Source organism: Trifolium pratense, linkage group LG4, assembly GCF_020283565.1.
Source record: "Trifolium pratense cultivar HEN17-A07 linkage group LG4, ARS_RC_1.1, whole genome shotgun sequence".
NCBI lineage: Eukaryota > Viridiplantae > Streptophyta > Magnoliopsida > Fabales > Fabaceae > Trifolium > Trifolium pratense.
The window spans coordinates 18093696-18108609 of NC_060062.1; the positions used below are offsets into that span (position 1 = coordinate 18093696).

The 14914-nt window shown below is 34.8% G+C and overlaps 2 protein-coding genes across 4 annotated transcripts; one reads left to right on the top strand and one right to left on the bottom strand.

The window, feature by feature from the left end:
- The first annotated feature begins 863 nt into the window (after positions 1–863).
- On the top strand, positions 864–8525 carry LOC123921246. Of its 3 annotated transcripts, none has more exons than XM_045973704.1 (11): positions 864–1152; positions 1249–1455; positions 1568–1815; positions 1921–2003; positions 2404–2558; positions 3042–3178; positions 3305–3556; positions 3661–6734; positions 6851–6965; positions 7303–7383; positions 8062–8525. In XM_045973704.1, the coding sequence occupies exons 1-11, from the start codon at positions 1002–1004 to the stop codon at positions 8140–8142; spliced, it is 4584 nt and encodes a 1527-aa protein (XP_045829660.1). In that variant the 5' UTR covers positions 864–1001; the 3' UTR covers positions 8143–8525. The 3 variants fall into 3 exon arrangements, with proteins under 3 accessions (XP_045829660.1, XP_045829661.1, XP_045829662.1); XM_045973705.1 differs by having other exon boundaries at positions 6857–6965; XM_045973706.1 differs by having other exon boundaries at positions 1261–1455.
- A 652-nt stretch (positions 8526–9177) lies between these two features.
- Positions 9178–12966, bottom strand: LOC123921248 (mitogen-activated protein kinase 3). Its single transcript, XM_045973707.1, has 6 exons — positions 12341–12966; positions 12080–12209; positions 10892–11029; positions 10444–10776; positions 9988–10171; positions 9178–9781 (listed from the first exon to the last, which is right to left on the bottom strand). The coding sequence occupies exons 1-6, from the start codon at positions 12499–12501 to the stop codon at positions 9612–9614; spliced, it is 1116 nt and encodes a 371-aa protein (XP_045829663.1). The 5' UTR covers positions 12502–12966; the 3' UTR covers positions 9178–9611.
- Between the last annotated feature and the right edge of the window lie 1948 nt (positions 12967–14914).

Here is a 14914-nt window from a genome sequence, read left to right on the forward strand (position 1 = left end):
ATAGTCCAGATGGTTACAATGTTCACATGTTCATAAATTCAATGATTTACCATTCATTCAATGGCCACAGTAGTGGGTGAATGCATCACTAAAATCTAGATACATATTTCAGGTTTCATGTCCAACCACAATGACTCTATCCTTCATCCAAAATTTCAAGCTTATTTCGTTTGGTAGATAGATGAAATGACAATAGCAATTAAAAATTCATAAACACAAGTGGAGAAGTTGGAGTTTGAATTCTGGCCACGATGTTCGACCTAACAAAGAGAACTGTAGATTAATTTAAAGTTAAGAACTATGCAAAGGGGGAAGAAGTGGAGGAAGGAAAGTGAAAAAAAGTTAGGGTGTATACAAATTACTTTACCTTGTGAAACTTAGTATTCACAAAATTTTACCCTACATTTCAAAATCTCACTTCCAAACCAAGTGATCGGATTAAAGTGGATAACAAGCTCCTCGTAAATACGAATCATTTGAAAGAATTCGAGTTCAATTTATTTTTAGAATAACAATTTTTTATTAGATTTTATTTACCTTCTGATTACCGGCCCCTTCCCTCAAAACATGAGGGTAGAAAAACAACACTCATTTCTGAAATATATAAAAATTCAATATTTTTTTTATATGAGAGAGGGATAAAAGCCCCAAAAAAAATTCAATATATTACAGAAAGAGATAATTTGAAGGAAAAATTATTGTAATTAAGGAGAGGGAGGAGGGACGTGTAAGAAAAAAACGGGTGGAAAGATCAGTCCTAAAAGAACTGACGTGGCCCATTCAGAGAAATGTAACAGCGAATTACATTTATGTCCTTTCGCTACCGTTAGATGATTCTTCGTAAATCCGTTACGGTACACAAACAACGATTCCCGCTTGCTATTTGTTTGAAATTGCGATAAGATTTGCAGAACCAAAAAAACACAGTAAAAAGAATCGATGCAAAATCGAATTCACTTCACACTCACACTAACAACTGAGAATTGAAGAAGAAAACTACAATGAAATCGATCATGGATTCCATTTCCGATCTCTCTCTCTTAGAAATCTCCAGCGACGCCGACGATTCTCTTCTCTCCGCCACTCCCACTGCCGCCAACCTTTTCTCATGCTCTCCTCTCATTTCTCTCAGATCTCGCCCTCGTCAAATCAGTTAGGGTTTTTCCATTTTCATTTTTTGTTCAATTTTATTTTTTATGATTTCTACGAATGGTTGATTTCTTCGTACCGATCTGATTGATTGATTAGTACGAATTGCAGAGGGAAGAGAAATTGATTCTGGAGATTTGATTTCGTTGACTCCGAAAGACAGTGCCAACAAAGAGAACACGAATTGCAGTAAAATGGAAACGCCGAGCGTGGGGTCTTCTCAGCAGAAGAAAAGGAAAAAGAAATTAGGTGGATTCAACTTGCGTAAGAGCTTGGCGTGGGATCGAGCTTTCTTTACCGAACAAGGTATTCTCTAGTTCCGTTTTTTCATCAACGAATTGTGAAAATTGAAATTAGATTAATGTTAATTGCTAATTACTAATCGGTTAATGTTAATGCTTAAACCTTTAATATTTAGGTGTTTTGAATCCGATGGAGCTTTCGATGATCAGTGGCACGGCTACTCCTAATTCAAAGTCGAATTTGGAAGTTATTGATGAAGAAGAACCGGCTACCACTTCATTAGCATTGCAGGAAATTGAAGAAAATCTGTTTAAGCATTCATCGGGAGGTGTTTCGATTAGAGATAGGAAGATTGGTGCTGTTTCTGGCTTATCTCCAAAGCCTGGTGCATCGATTAAACAAACGCCACCTGCTGCTTCCTCGGTTAGTCTATTATACTCTTTGCACTAGCGGTATATATATGTTACGGTGTACCAGAGTTAAAACTCTTCTTAATTTCTATCATGTGTGTACATATATGCTTGTTAGGCAAAGAGAAATGTACTTGCTGTCAACAATGTTGGAAATCGATATAAGCGCAGTGCTTGTCCGAGGCCAGTACCTTCACCATCATATCCTTGCCATTGCTTGTTTAGATACATATTATTAATATTCAGTTTTGTCAATAGAAGAATCTTATGAAAAAATAATGTTGAGAGAATCCTACTGTAACTATGAGTTTTTTAAAGAATTTGTTATATTGAATAAGTTGAAATTAACTTCTGAATCTTTACTTTTTTTTAGGAGTTTTCTTATTTAATTTCTCAATAGCCTTTTATAAACTTATAAAGATATTTTCATGAGCGAAAAACTGTAAACTTAATTTTTTTTTTTGGATACACTGTAAACTTATAAAGTTAATTCAAACTGTGCCGGAGTGGAGTCTCTTATAGCGTGTTTGATCGAATCATGGAATTGAGTTGTCTGCATTTCTGTTGAATAATGCAAGTGTTTACCTTAACTCCTTTGAAAATTAAAAAGAACCAATGCTGTTAAAACTCCGAGTAAAGAGTCAAAAATGACTAGGATACCAGGACCAAAATCCAATGTTTCTGCAAATGCACCAACCACTAGGAGTGGAATGTCGAGCTCAGGTACCTCAAAGAGAAATCAGATTGCACCTCCTGGTAAGTTCTGCAGTTTTATCCTTTTTTTCTTTCCTTCTACCTTTAACTCTTGCAAAGCAAGGAATATGTGAGTAGTAGTTATAGTCATCAATTCAGAATTCAATGATGAAATTTAAACAACTTTATAGTTGGACAAAATACATGCATATATGATCATAATCTCAACTATTGGCTCTTTTAACCTATCGTTAACTTTTCACTTTTCCATTTAAAATGAATCTCTCACTTCAGCCCTGAGCTTTTAGAAGGGTGAAATCCCTCTTTTTTCTATCCATGAAATTTTTCAACCCTGACTATGAAACTTGTAATATTCGAATACTATTATTTTCATTATATAATGCGAAGCTGGATCAGTTAAAATTTTTGGTCTATTATATTTTAGTTTTGTAATCTCTCAATGAATTTCACAGATACAGGTTTTCTAGAATTACCAATCATCAAATTTATTGATCTTGTTTTGCTCATTTTGTTTTTCTTCTACAGTCACTAACGTTCAGAAGTATGCTGGAGTAAAAGGCGTGCCAAAAAATCCTAGAACTGTGCCAAGCATCCCAAAAGTTGATCCGGCTGATAAATATTCTGTTAGTAGAACTCTTACCAAGCAGGCTGGAAACCGTTTGGTGGGTACTTTATCCTCTTAGAGGCTTTAGTTTTCAAATATTCGTCATTTACTTCATCAATTTAATTCATGTTGTGTAACTACTAAGTATATGATTGTTTGCTTGAAATGTTGTTAACCTGCACAGGATAACTCAGTTTCAGAAACACGTCCACAATCCAAAATACAACAAACAGGAAGTGGAGCAAATAAGGTGTCTGATGCTTGTTTTCCACAATCTAGAATGCATCAAACAGGAAATGGAGCTAATAAGGTGTCTGAAGCTTGTTTCCCCCAAGGAGTTTCTGACACTGATAAGAAAAAGCCACAGACACTGTTTCAAACAACAAAGTCATCAGGCCTAAGGATGCCATCTCCCTCAATTGGATTCTTCTCTCAGGTATGATTGCTCTGTTTGGTTCCTTATTTCATATTTAGGAGAATTCATCAATTAAATAACACTCATATATTGATCTCATGTTCATGCCGATTACTGCTTTGCAGGCCAAAGCTTCCAGTTCACACAGCCAATTGCAGAAAACCTCTATACCTTGCAAATCTTCAGAGAGTAACATTCCTAAACTAAGGAAGGCGGAAACAATTTCTGTTAACGAGGCAAGGTCCAAAATTGTCAAAAGAGCATCAAAGAATTGTACTAAGGAATTAAGCCTTTCAGATGTAAAGTCAGAACCAATCATGCAAATAGACAATAAGAAGATGGATGGTGGAGAAGTGGAATGTGATTCTTCGGGTTTTGAAAAAGTAAGCAAGCAAGCAGAGGTTGAAAATGTTCTTGAGCATGTCAACTTAAAATCTAAGGATCAAGGAGAACTTCATGAAAGTGATAACGTTGCTAGCATGGAGAACGTGGTATTCCCTACACATGAAAAGGAATTTCTCACAAAGAGTCACACACACGAGCAGTTGGAGAAAGAGGCTGACCACCCTCTGGATGACAAATTATATGATATTTCGTCAAATGGGGATCAGTCTTTATATCAGGAACCAGAGTCTACGCACTGTCCTATCATGCAGGGAACTTCAGGTAATGTTTCAAGTACTGTGCATAGTGCCATAGGGCAAGATGAAGATGACCAAATCAAAGGTCCCACCTGTGACTTTCCAGCTTTAAAGGAAAGTTTGATACTACAGGCAGAGCATGACACATCCTTTAAGGATTCTAGACATTCTGGAGAATTTAAGGAATATAATAGTGTCAAGACTGCACTTTTAAATTCTAGCCTTGATAATTTTAGCAAAACTGTTTCTGAAGGATCTATACAAGGAACCGTTTGTAAGAATACTGAACAGGTAAATTGTGGTGTTGGTGAATTTGGTAGATATGGAGGAGATGCACAAGCTCATTTATCGAATGAGAGTCTCTCAGTCAATTGCAATGAGACCACCCAAAGTAATTTAGAGGCAATTAGTCAGCAGCAGTTACAGGGGGAACAACTCAAGATTCCAAATCCTAGTAGTGTAGGAGAAATTGCATCGGAAAAAGTAAATATATCTGATATGAGTACTTCTCAGCCGGTTCATGTGACAACCTTATTTTCCGAAGGGTCTCCTGAAAAGTTTATACTAAAAATCAATGGTGCCTCTGAGAATGAATCAAAAATAGCTGAAATCAACAACGGTCAGCTTCCAGTTGATGATCAATCAGGTTTCATCCCGAGAAGCCCAATTGAGGAGGAATATGAACAGGTTATTGACTCAAAAGCAATTCACGATAAAGTTCAGGAGTTTGAATTGGATAGGTTGACTGAAGATTGTATAACTGTTTCAGCAACTGCTTGCTGCACTAATTTAACTAATGTTTCTCCAGAAAGAAGACATTTTCCTGACAATAATGTAAAAAATCTCCACTTAACACCTCAACTATGTCCAACAGTAAAAACTGGTTCTGATTCTGGGGTAAATGATATGCCAATTGATAACAGCAGCACCATTCCTGAATCACAGATTAGAGATGATAATTTTTCTACTGATACCTCAATACACTGTGAGGTTCAGTGCGATGTCCCTGGAAACATTGAGCAACAAGCTAGTATGTTTACATCTCCTGAAATTAATGAAATATCTTGCGAAGATGAGAGTCTAGTGCCAAATCATGGCCACCATCTTCAGCAGAGTGAGTTTTCTGAAGTTTCTGCTGATTCAGTTTCAAGCATCAAAGATCCTATTGGCAGTGGAGCTGAAAATTCCTCTGGACTTTTACACCATACTCTGCTGGCTCAGTCAGTCCAAGAATTTGATCATGCTTACAGAGAGATTGAGGAATCACACGAGGAAGATGCACAAGCGCAATCCTTTAGTGAAAATCCTGTGGCATACAACTGTAGAAACAAACACCCTCTTGTAGTTACTAATGATAAGTTTTCATTGGCAGATGATAATAATATAAATGAAGATTCCCATCTTCCTGAGTTTCAAAAGCCTAGTGCTGTGGTTACCGTAGATACCCTGGGTGTTAATAACATACTGCAGTTGGATAGTGGCTTTCTGCCAACAATTATTGTTTCATCTGCAGAAACCAATGAACAAAATTTAGTTGAGGGTGCATTTGTAGGATGCAGGTTCCATACAAATGAGCATGATGCTTCTAATCATCATACTTACAGAGAGATTGAGGAATCACATGTGGAAGATGAAGAAGTGCAATCCTTTAATGAAAGTCCTGTGGCATATGACCGCAGCAGTAAACACTGTCCTGAAGTTATTAATGACCAGTTTTCATTGGCAGATGATAATAATATAAATGAAGATTCTCGTCTTCCTGAGTTGCAAAAGCCTAGTGATGCTGTTGTTCTTGATTCCCAGTATGTTAATAACATATTGCACTTGGATAGTGACTGTGTACCAATGGATATTGCTTCATCTGTGGAAATCGAAGAACAAAATTTAGTTGAGGGTGCATTTGATGGATGCAGGTTCCATTGTAATGAGCAAAATGCTTCAAACCATCATATTCAGGATATGGCTGAAGACAAAGATGTTAATCATGACATAGATGAAAAGGTGGAGTTTTTGCAAATTGATGGTGCAGAAGAAGGTTCATCAGACATATTGCCTGTAGTTGAAGTTCAACTTAATGAGAATGTTATTTCTGCTGACTTTGATTTTTCAATTACTGAAGTGAGTGCTGCTTGGAAATCTGAGGAGCAATGCTGTTTAAGTGAAAAATTGAAGTTACTAGCTTCAGATTACCCAACCTTCAATGCAACAATTCCACAAGGCAGTGAAGTTAATTTAGTGAAACTCAATGAGAAAGTTAATTTTGCTGAATTTGATTCTTCTACTGAAGTGAGTGAAGACCCTTTGGCAAGTGTAGTTACTTGGAAATCTGAGGAGCAATGTTGTTTAAGGGAAGAATCGAAGTTACTAGCTTCAGATGATCCAACTGTCGATGCAACAATCCCACAAGGCAGTGAAGTTAATTCAGTGAACAGTGAAAATTTATCAGATGTAGCTGAAACTAATATCTGTGGGAATGATAAGTTTCCGAGTACTGACATGCTGTGTGAGGCAAAAGGCAACATCGACTTTCCGGACGACAACAGCAAAATAATCCATCTGTGAGTATCTTATTTTGTCATATAACTTTTGTTCATCTATGCTTTCGCAACCTTTCCATTTAAAACTGACAGTTTTGAAGCTACACAAATTGAGTGATCATTGTTAATTTTATGAGTGGCAGCGAGAAGACTGCAACTAAAAGCAAGCAGGAAGTTCCTATAGTGAAGCCTCCGCCAAATGTTGCTCCGTTTACTGAGGAATGGTTAGCTGCAATAGAAGCCGCTGGAGAGGTGACTCGGATTTCTTAACTGAACATCCATACTTTTAATGCCTGATTACTAAGTTTCTTTGCATGACACAGTATTTCATACCACTTTTCTTGTTTTTCTGTTCTGAAGTCTTTTACATTACCATTTTTTTTGGGCTTTAACATCAATCGTTTTTTAATATGCATGTTTATGAATGTTCGTTTTGAATGTTAACTTGCATTGTTTGAATTGCATATGGCAGTGGAATCAAACTTTTATTTTAGGTTTAGGCTCCTGACTTTACATATAGAGACCATTAGTTCTTTGCACTGCCGTGATTTTTGCCACGTGTGATTCATCTTATTCTTTGTGTCTGCAGGAGATTTTAACGATGAAAAGCGGTGCTGTACAAAACTCTCCTCCTGACAAAGTCCAGCATGAACCGAGCCCTTGGTCACCGGTAGGTCCATTCTTCAGTATCTAGATTTGATTCAAATTCAAAGCATAAGGTTGTTGGGGGAACATTTTTTTTTGTCTCCTTTTCAAAATAGGATCGTAGGTTATATTTACCTCATAGTCCCATACCAACGTATAATACAAACAACACACAAGAAAAAGGAACTTAAAAAAGAAAAAGAACATAATACACAACTCACTTTCAAGAAACAAGACAAACTTGGTTTCTTGCTGATATTCCCTGAACCAGAATGGATAGGACAGGGGACATAAACTGCTCTATTAAAATGGAAAACTTTGCAATTTCATTTGTTTGCGTATAAGGCATCTGATATAATTTTGTGATTAGACAATGCATTAGAATTAGGATAACTAGAAAACATGTGGAATTTCACATCCTTTACAAATGCGTTTTCATTAGCCCTACACCGACATTTGTCATTTATGAAGTTTCATAAACAAATCTCCCTAATCTCCATTCTAAACCATTGATGTCATGTTAATAAAGGTTCATAATAAACAAATCTTTTCTAGGTGGAACATCTTAATCAGAAAGTTGAATATAATTAATGCTACTTTTTCCCAATTCGTTTCGGTTCTATCTATGCTTTTTATTTTGGCGATGATGTATTAACTATTATTGTGAGTATCGCTTATTTCTTTGTTTAATTTTGGTTTGCAGGTGAAGAAAAATCAAGCGATCGGACCATTTGATTGTACCAAAGTTACCAAACATAACATCCAGAATTCCGATCCATCATGACAAATCTGTCATTAATCACTAACATTTTCTTTTTTTTGCGTGAACCAGTTCTTTGTCGGGTGCCAGTCTCAAACTGAATACCACGAAGTTGTAGAGATTCATACAACCAAGTGACCTCTCAGGAATCAAGGCTGCGTGAACCAGTTCTTAAACAACTTAACACGTTTTATTGAGCAAAGTGCTATGTGGATAGAATTAACCAATTGCCACAATTATGCCTTGCAATGATTATTAAACTGATTGTTCTCAAATTGTAAATGATACTACTTGGTTTTGTCTCTTTTATATGATTTTTTCGCCTAGTTCCCCAACAGAGTACACTATTATGGGTGTTCCATTAGACTCAAATTCTTTAAGCAATGTATGGGGTTCGAGTCTTTAAATTAGAAAACATGTGATTGGAAAGGGAGACTCCATTTAAATACACCAATAATAGTTACAAAAAAATTAACTTGATTTAGCTCTTTCATCACATTTTAAGGACATAAAGTCAAATGCTTTTAGAATTTTTATTTTGTGAAAATAAATTCTATTTTCATTTTTCGAAATTTTTTGCTAGTTTTAGTTGTTGACAAAGTTAATAAGGAGAAAAATGACTCTTGAAATAAACAATTGTTTTTTATTTTTGAAAACAATGAAAATGTCAAAAGTACTATTTTTTTTTTTTATTTCTTGAAATCTTGAAATGCATCATATCTAGCTAGCATTTTATATTCCATTTCAGGTAATTTTCTACTTTTTTAAGAATCAATGGGAGTTTAGTTTTGCGGGAGGGTCTATCAATGTGGCAAATCATTTTTCAAATTTTAATTTAGAGGTGTCCACATTTAATGTTCAGTAGTGCCTCGAATAGAGTTGATTATCTTTGGTGGTGGAAGAAAATTATGATAAAAAAAAAAAAAAAAAACATTTGTGTTTCTTTCATTCTGATATTTTTCTTGAATATGTAATTTATGCCCAGTAGTATTATTGACATTGTTAAACTTGAAAGTCAACAAGTCAGAGAAAACTGAAAGCATCAAGTTTTTGGAAACATACAGGAAGTGCTTATCTCTTTTATTCACTGAATTCATATCCACTATACCGATAATATAGCGGAAAAAACATAAATTATGGTAGCAATAAGTTATAACAATTCAAATAACTTAATAAAATTACATGCTGAGTCCTTAGTCAACCGAGAATACAGTAACAGGACGTAAAAAAAAGAAAGAAAATACAACTAACCCAACAAAACAGGGTTAAAAAAAATTAATTTAATATCATTACATTACACTTTACAACAGAAGGCAGGGTACTCCTTGGTACCTAAGCTATAATTGCGCCTAACTAGTAACACACAGATTGAACTTACCTAGGGTTGAGCTGGGAACAGATTGAATTCTCATTCAACTTAATCCTTTGTACTGCTGGAAATTTGATGAAAAAATTGCTTATTAACTTAATATTCCTTCTTCTATCTTTCTGATTTAAGCATACTCAGGATTGAGTGCTAATGCCTCTCTGTAGATCATCTCCTTTATTTGTTCTTCATCCAAATGCTGTCTCTCAAACTCAAATGAGAATGGCTCCATGCAGATAGGTTCATCAGCTACATCATGTAGTTTTTCAAGATATGGATGGGCTAGTGCTTCTTCAACTGCCAATATTTAAACAAACAGATATGAAAATTTGAAAAAAATTATTCAACATGTAGCTTTAGCTGTTGCTACTCGCATTGAATCTACTCCAACTTTCTTTTGATGCTAAATTGTTAATGCAGATAACATGAATGTTCAAATGAACCTACATGTTGCTTTATCTAGCTATAGAGACTTAAATGAATGCGAGGGATGAGAAAATTACCTGTAATTCTTCTGGTAGGATCAATCGTCAACATTTTATCGACGAGATCAATGGCCAAGGGATGAACATGTGGGAAAACCCTATTTAAAGGTTGGCGAGGATATTGAGGAAGTTGTCGGATGTATCTTCTCGCATCTTCATTTTTCACTAACCCGACGTCAGCGTCAGTTGGAGTGCCAAGAAGCTATTGAAAGACAACAAGTGTAAGCATATACATCCAGAATTACTTATGATTAAATTATTGATTGTATTTATGACATTAAATAACTTCAAATAATTATATGAATATCAACTTATGAGCTAGAGTCAACTAGGGAAAACATTTAATGTAATGTTTTACTCCATCCGAATCATTTTTATTTTGTTGAGAAATATTCCATCCAAATCATTAAAAACATTCTTTAAGAGAATGCACAATTTTTAAATGGTTAGTTATGCTGATTTGTATAGTCTTACCTCTGTCAATAAGCGCATTTGATGCACATGGTCTTTGCCAGGAAACAGAGGCTTTTTATTCATGAGCTCCATAAAAATGCAACCAACAGACCAAACATCTATAGCAGAGGTGTAATCTGAGGAGTTCAACAACAACTCAGGAGCCCTATACCATCTTGTGACTACATATTCTGTCATGAAGTCACTTTCCATAGTTGGCCGTGCAAGACCAAAATCAATAATCTTCAAGTCGCAATTTGCATTCAACAACAGGTTGCTTGGTTTCAAATCTCTATGGATTATGTTTGCAGAATGTATATACCTTAGCCCACGAAGAATCTGATACAAGAAGTACTGCAAGTACAAGAGAATCCAATCAGCAAAACAATTAGTTCAATTAATTCAAGTGCACAAATGTTAAGGGGATGATGATTATGATACTAAAAAACAACAAATCCAAAACACTAACCTGACAGTGTTCATCTGACAGATTTTGATTGGAGCGAATGATTTGGTGAAGATCAGTATCCATGAGCTCAGTAGTTATGTAGACATCATTAAACTCTCTACGCAAGGGTGGAGGGATAACATCTCTTAAACCAATTACCTGTTTTAAATACAAACATTTTTAACCATTACTAAATATATCTTCATGTATCAAATTGGAACTTTCACATTTGATATCTTAAGGCTTAAACTACAGTGTAGACTTTAAACCGTACGAAAGTGATTAAATTAGGCATGAATCAAATTTCATTTGTGGCCAAGTAAAAATGTTATTGTTATTATTATAACTAAATTTGTGTCATGTCATCATGTTTTCTTCAAAATCAAGAAGTTATTATTAGGACTTTATATTGAACCGAATTCATCTTTACATAAATAATTGGTGTCACTCTTTATGATGGTCCACCATTGTGAACAAAGATGGCTTGGTTCCATTAAATCTCAACAAAACGTGTCACTACTCACCACACATATTTGTCTACATTTTATGTACAACACCAAAAAAAGAGACCAACTTTTTCTATGATCATTACGTGCTATACTTGTATTCCTCCGTGTATGACTTGAATAGTCAAAACATGAATTATTATCATTTATCAACAATATTGACAGTGATAGGTAATGAAGAACCTTCCGTATAATTTTTCTATGGAAATTTTCCCAGAAAGTAGCATTGCTAAAAAGAGAGTCATATCACATAACGAAATCTCACATAACTTTACCTTCATTGATTATTATATCTCATTTTTTAAAGTACGCATCATCATTAAATTGAAACAAATTAGGAAAAAAAATTGGTAAAAGTTGTTCGTTAAATTAGGAAAAAATGAGCCCGGTAATAGAGTTCTGGTAAGTAAAGTCTGGTTAAAAAATTATCCTGACAAGAAATCGAACTCAGATTTTTCGAGTTGATTTGTTTTGTTGGTAGACAAACCACTAAACTCAGATGCACTACGAAGTCTCGAGTTCAAACCAGGATAAATGCATCCAAACTAGCAATATTGACGTTGTTAGTTGACATATTATCGGTTGAAGATTTGTACCATACAAAACATCTAATCTAAATACGAAATAAACCAAAATAAAATATGATAATTAATTAATTATCTAATTAAAAAAATAAACTTTACTAATAATCAAGATAACTCACATTTTCATGATCTAAATGCCTAAGAAGCTTAATCTCACGCAACGTACGCTTCGCATCCATGTGATTATCAAAAGCATTTGCAATTTTCTTCACAGCAACCAACTCATTCGTCTCCGTATTCAACAGCGAACTTCAAAAATCAAATCAACATAACAAAATTCAGATTAATTTCTTAATTTTCAAAACCTAAAAGTTAATCAAAATCAAATTCATCATAAACAAAACCGATTAAAAAAAAGAAAGATGAATACGAAGCAATACCAAACGATTCCGTAAGCACCACGACCAATAGGCATGATCGGAGGACGATACTTAGAAGTAACTTCAAAGAGATTACCGAACACGTTGTACTGAACGAATTGACCGCCATGAGTCTGAACCGCCGGAAACTCAGCGACGCCGTTTTGATTAACTCCGGCCATTGATTTTCTTCACACTCGCTAGTTCGCTTAACTGCAACAAACAAACAGCACTTTCTCTCTCAAGAAATTTTTCTCTCTCTCTAGAAACCGTCAAGGCGATGGTGTGTCGAAGAAGAAGGCGGTGATTTTAATTTAAATAATGTTTAATTTGGAACGAGCGAGTTTACTGAGTCAACGTTTGTGTGAGTGAGTTTCACTTAGTCCACTGACTCGGTTTGTTAATAAGCACGTTGAATTTTGTTAAGTATCTTTCGTAGTAGATGCTGCGAAGAAGGTGCGAAAACGCGCGAAGGAAATAAGTCACCCACGCGTACACGCGCGACGCGTTTGAATTTAATTCGACGGTTGTGATTGTAGCCGCCTCTCATCTACGGTCTTAGTTCGTTCATTCGTTCAATTATTTCAACTACCATATCTATAATTAATGAATACATTATGATATATCATTGTTTTATATAAATATCTATATCTATAATGAATGAATAAACTATGATTTTATTTTTTAATATGAAAAATAATAAATAAAATATCATCGTTTAACTAGAGGTTAACCAATAAATAAGTCAGAGTTTATATATATACAAAAATTTAAATTGACTGATACCTACGTGTTAACAATCAACATAAATGAAAATGGATTCTTTTGTTTTGGACTAATAAATAATGCACAAATATATAACACTACTAATACTACTATTTTAGTTTTTTTTTTTTTTGAACCATCTAATACTATTTTAGTTAGGAATGATTAGATTCCCAAATAATTGATCAACTGTTTTCAGGCACGTATATAGGCAATTTGTATCTGACAATTTTATTTTATTTTTAAAAGGACAGACTGTTTTTTGTATGTTATATAGGAGTTGTTTTTTATGTGGAATAAACACACATGTACTCCTATATAAATGGAGTTTCAATTGAAATTTATGAATGTTTTTAATCAAATCCAGGGCCGGTCCCGAGTATTTGGAGGCCCTGTTTGAAAATTAAAAATGGATCTTTAATAAAAATATATATTTTTTTTTTAAAAAAGTCATTCTCTATTTAAATTGTAAATAATATAAAAAATAGTCATCATAGTAAATAACATGTAAAACTGACATATTTTAATCAATAACATTAAAATACGTCTTCAATCTATTATCATTATCAACTTTACATAAAAAAAACTTTTTTGTAATGTTGCTTCGTTTTTTACAATCAACCGCAAGTTACTTATAAAATTAAGAGTGTGTCTATTAAATTTTCTTTTTCTTGATTAATAAAATATTTTTTGTAGTAACAAAGTCATTAATTTTTTTTACATATATAAATTTTTTAATAAACCGATATAAACGATCGGAGGCCCCTAAATGTTTGAGGCCCTGCGTGGTGGCTCACCTTGCACACCCACAGGGCCGGCCCTGATCAAATCACATCTAACATGGCATGTGTTTATGGGTCTGGTTAAGTAAAAGTCAATATTCGATTTAATTCGAATATTAAGTCACCACAATGCAATGTAGTGATTAATGTTGTCTTAATTCATATTTTGTATGTCATCTGGATTGCAAGAAATAATGTTAAATTCAAGAATGAGAAGTTTTGCTCGAGATGTTCAATGTCTTGGATTTCTGTTAATATTACTTTGGCCGGTAATTTCACTAGGAAGGTATTCTCTTATGCCTTGAGGGACTTTATAACACTGAAGATATTTAATGTAATGGTTAACTCTCCTAAACCTACCACTCCCAAAGAATTAATTTGGAAGCCACCTGAGGTTGGTCTAGTGGTGTTGGTTTGTGTTCGTGGAATATGATATTTTCAAGGTCTCAGGTTCGACTCCTCCTGGTGCTAATTTCGGTGGGCTAAGTCCATACAGAGCAAAAAACACTCTGGCTTTAAATGGGGCCCCCGCAAGTGGGCGGTGGGATTGCTCCACTTGAATTAGTCGGTCCTAAGGTCGGATACCAAGTTTTCAAAAAAACAAATTGGAAGCCACCTTTATCCAATTAGGAATTCTTATGGGTTGGTCCGGTGGTATTTGGCTTGGGACCTCCTTAAGGTCTCAGGTTCGATTATCTCTGCTCTGGTGCCAATTTCGGTGAGTTAATTTAGCTTCTTAAAAAAAATTAGGAATTCTGATGCTGATTTCTTGTATGGTTTTGCTGAGAACACAAGTATTGCTTCTGCCTTTGCAGCTGAGTTGTGTAATTGTGTGGTGCTATGAATACCATAGAGATCGCAACTTCTAAGAATTGGAACAATCTTTAGCTGAAAACTTATTCCACCCTAGTGGTCTTGGCCTTCAAATCCTCTATGATGGTTCCTTAAGCCTTAAGCAACAGATGACATAATTGCTTATCGCTCACCCAGTCCATAAACTTCATTGTCTCTCATATTTTTAGAGAATGAAATTTTTGTGCTGATGACT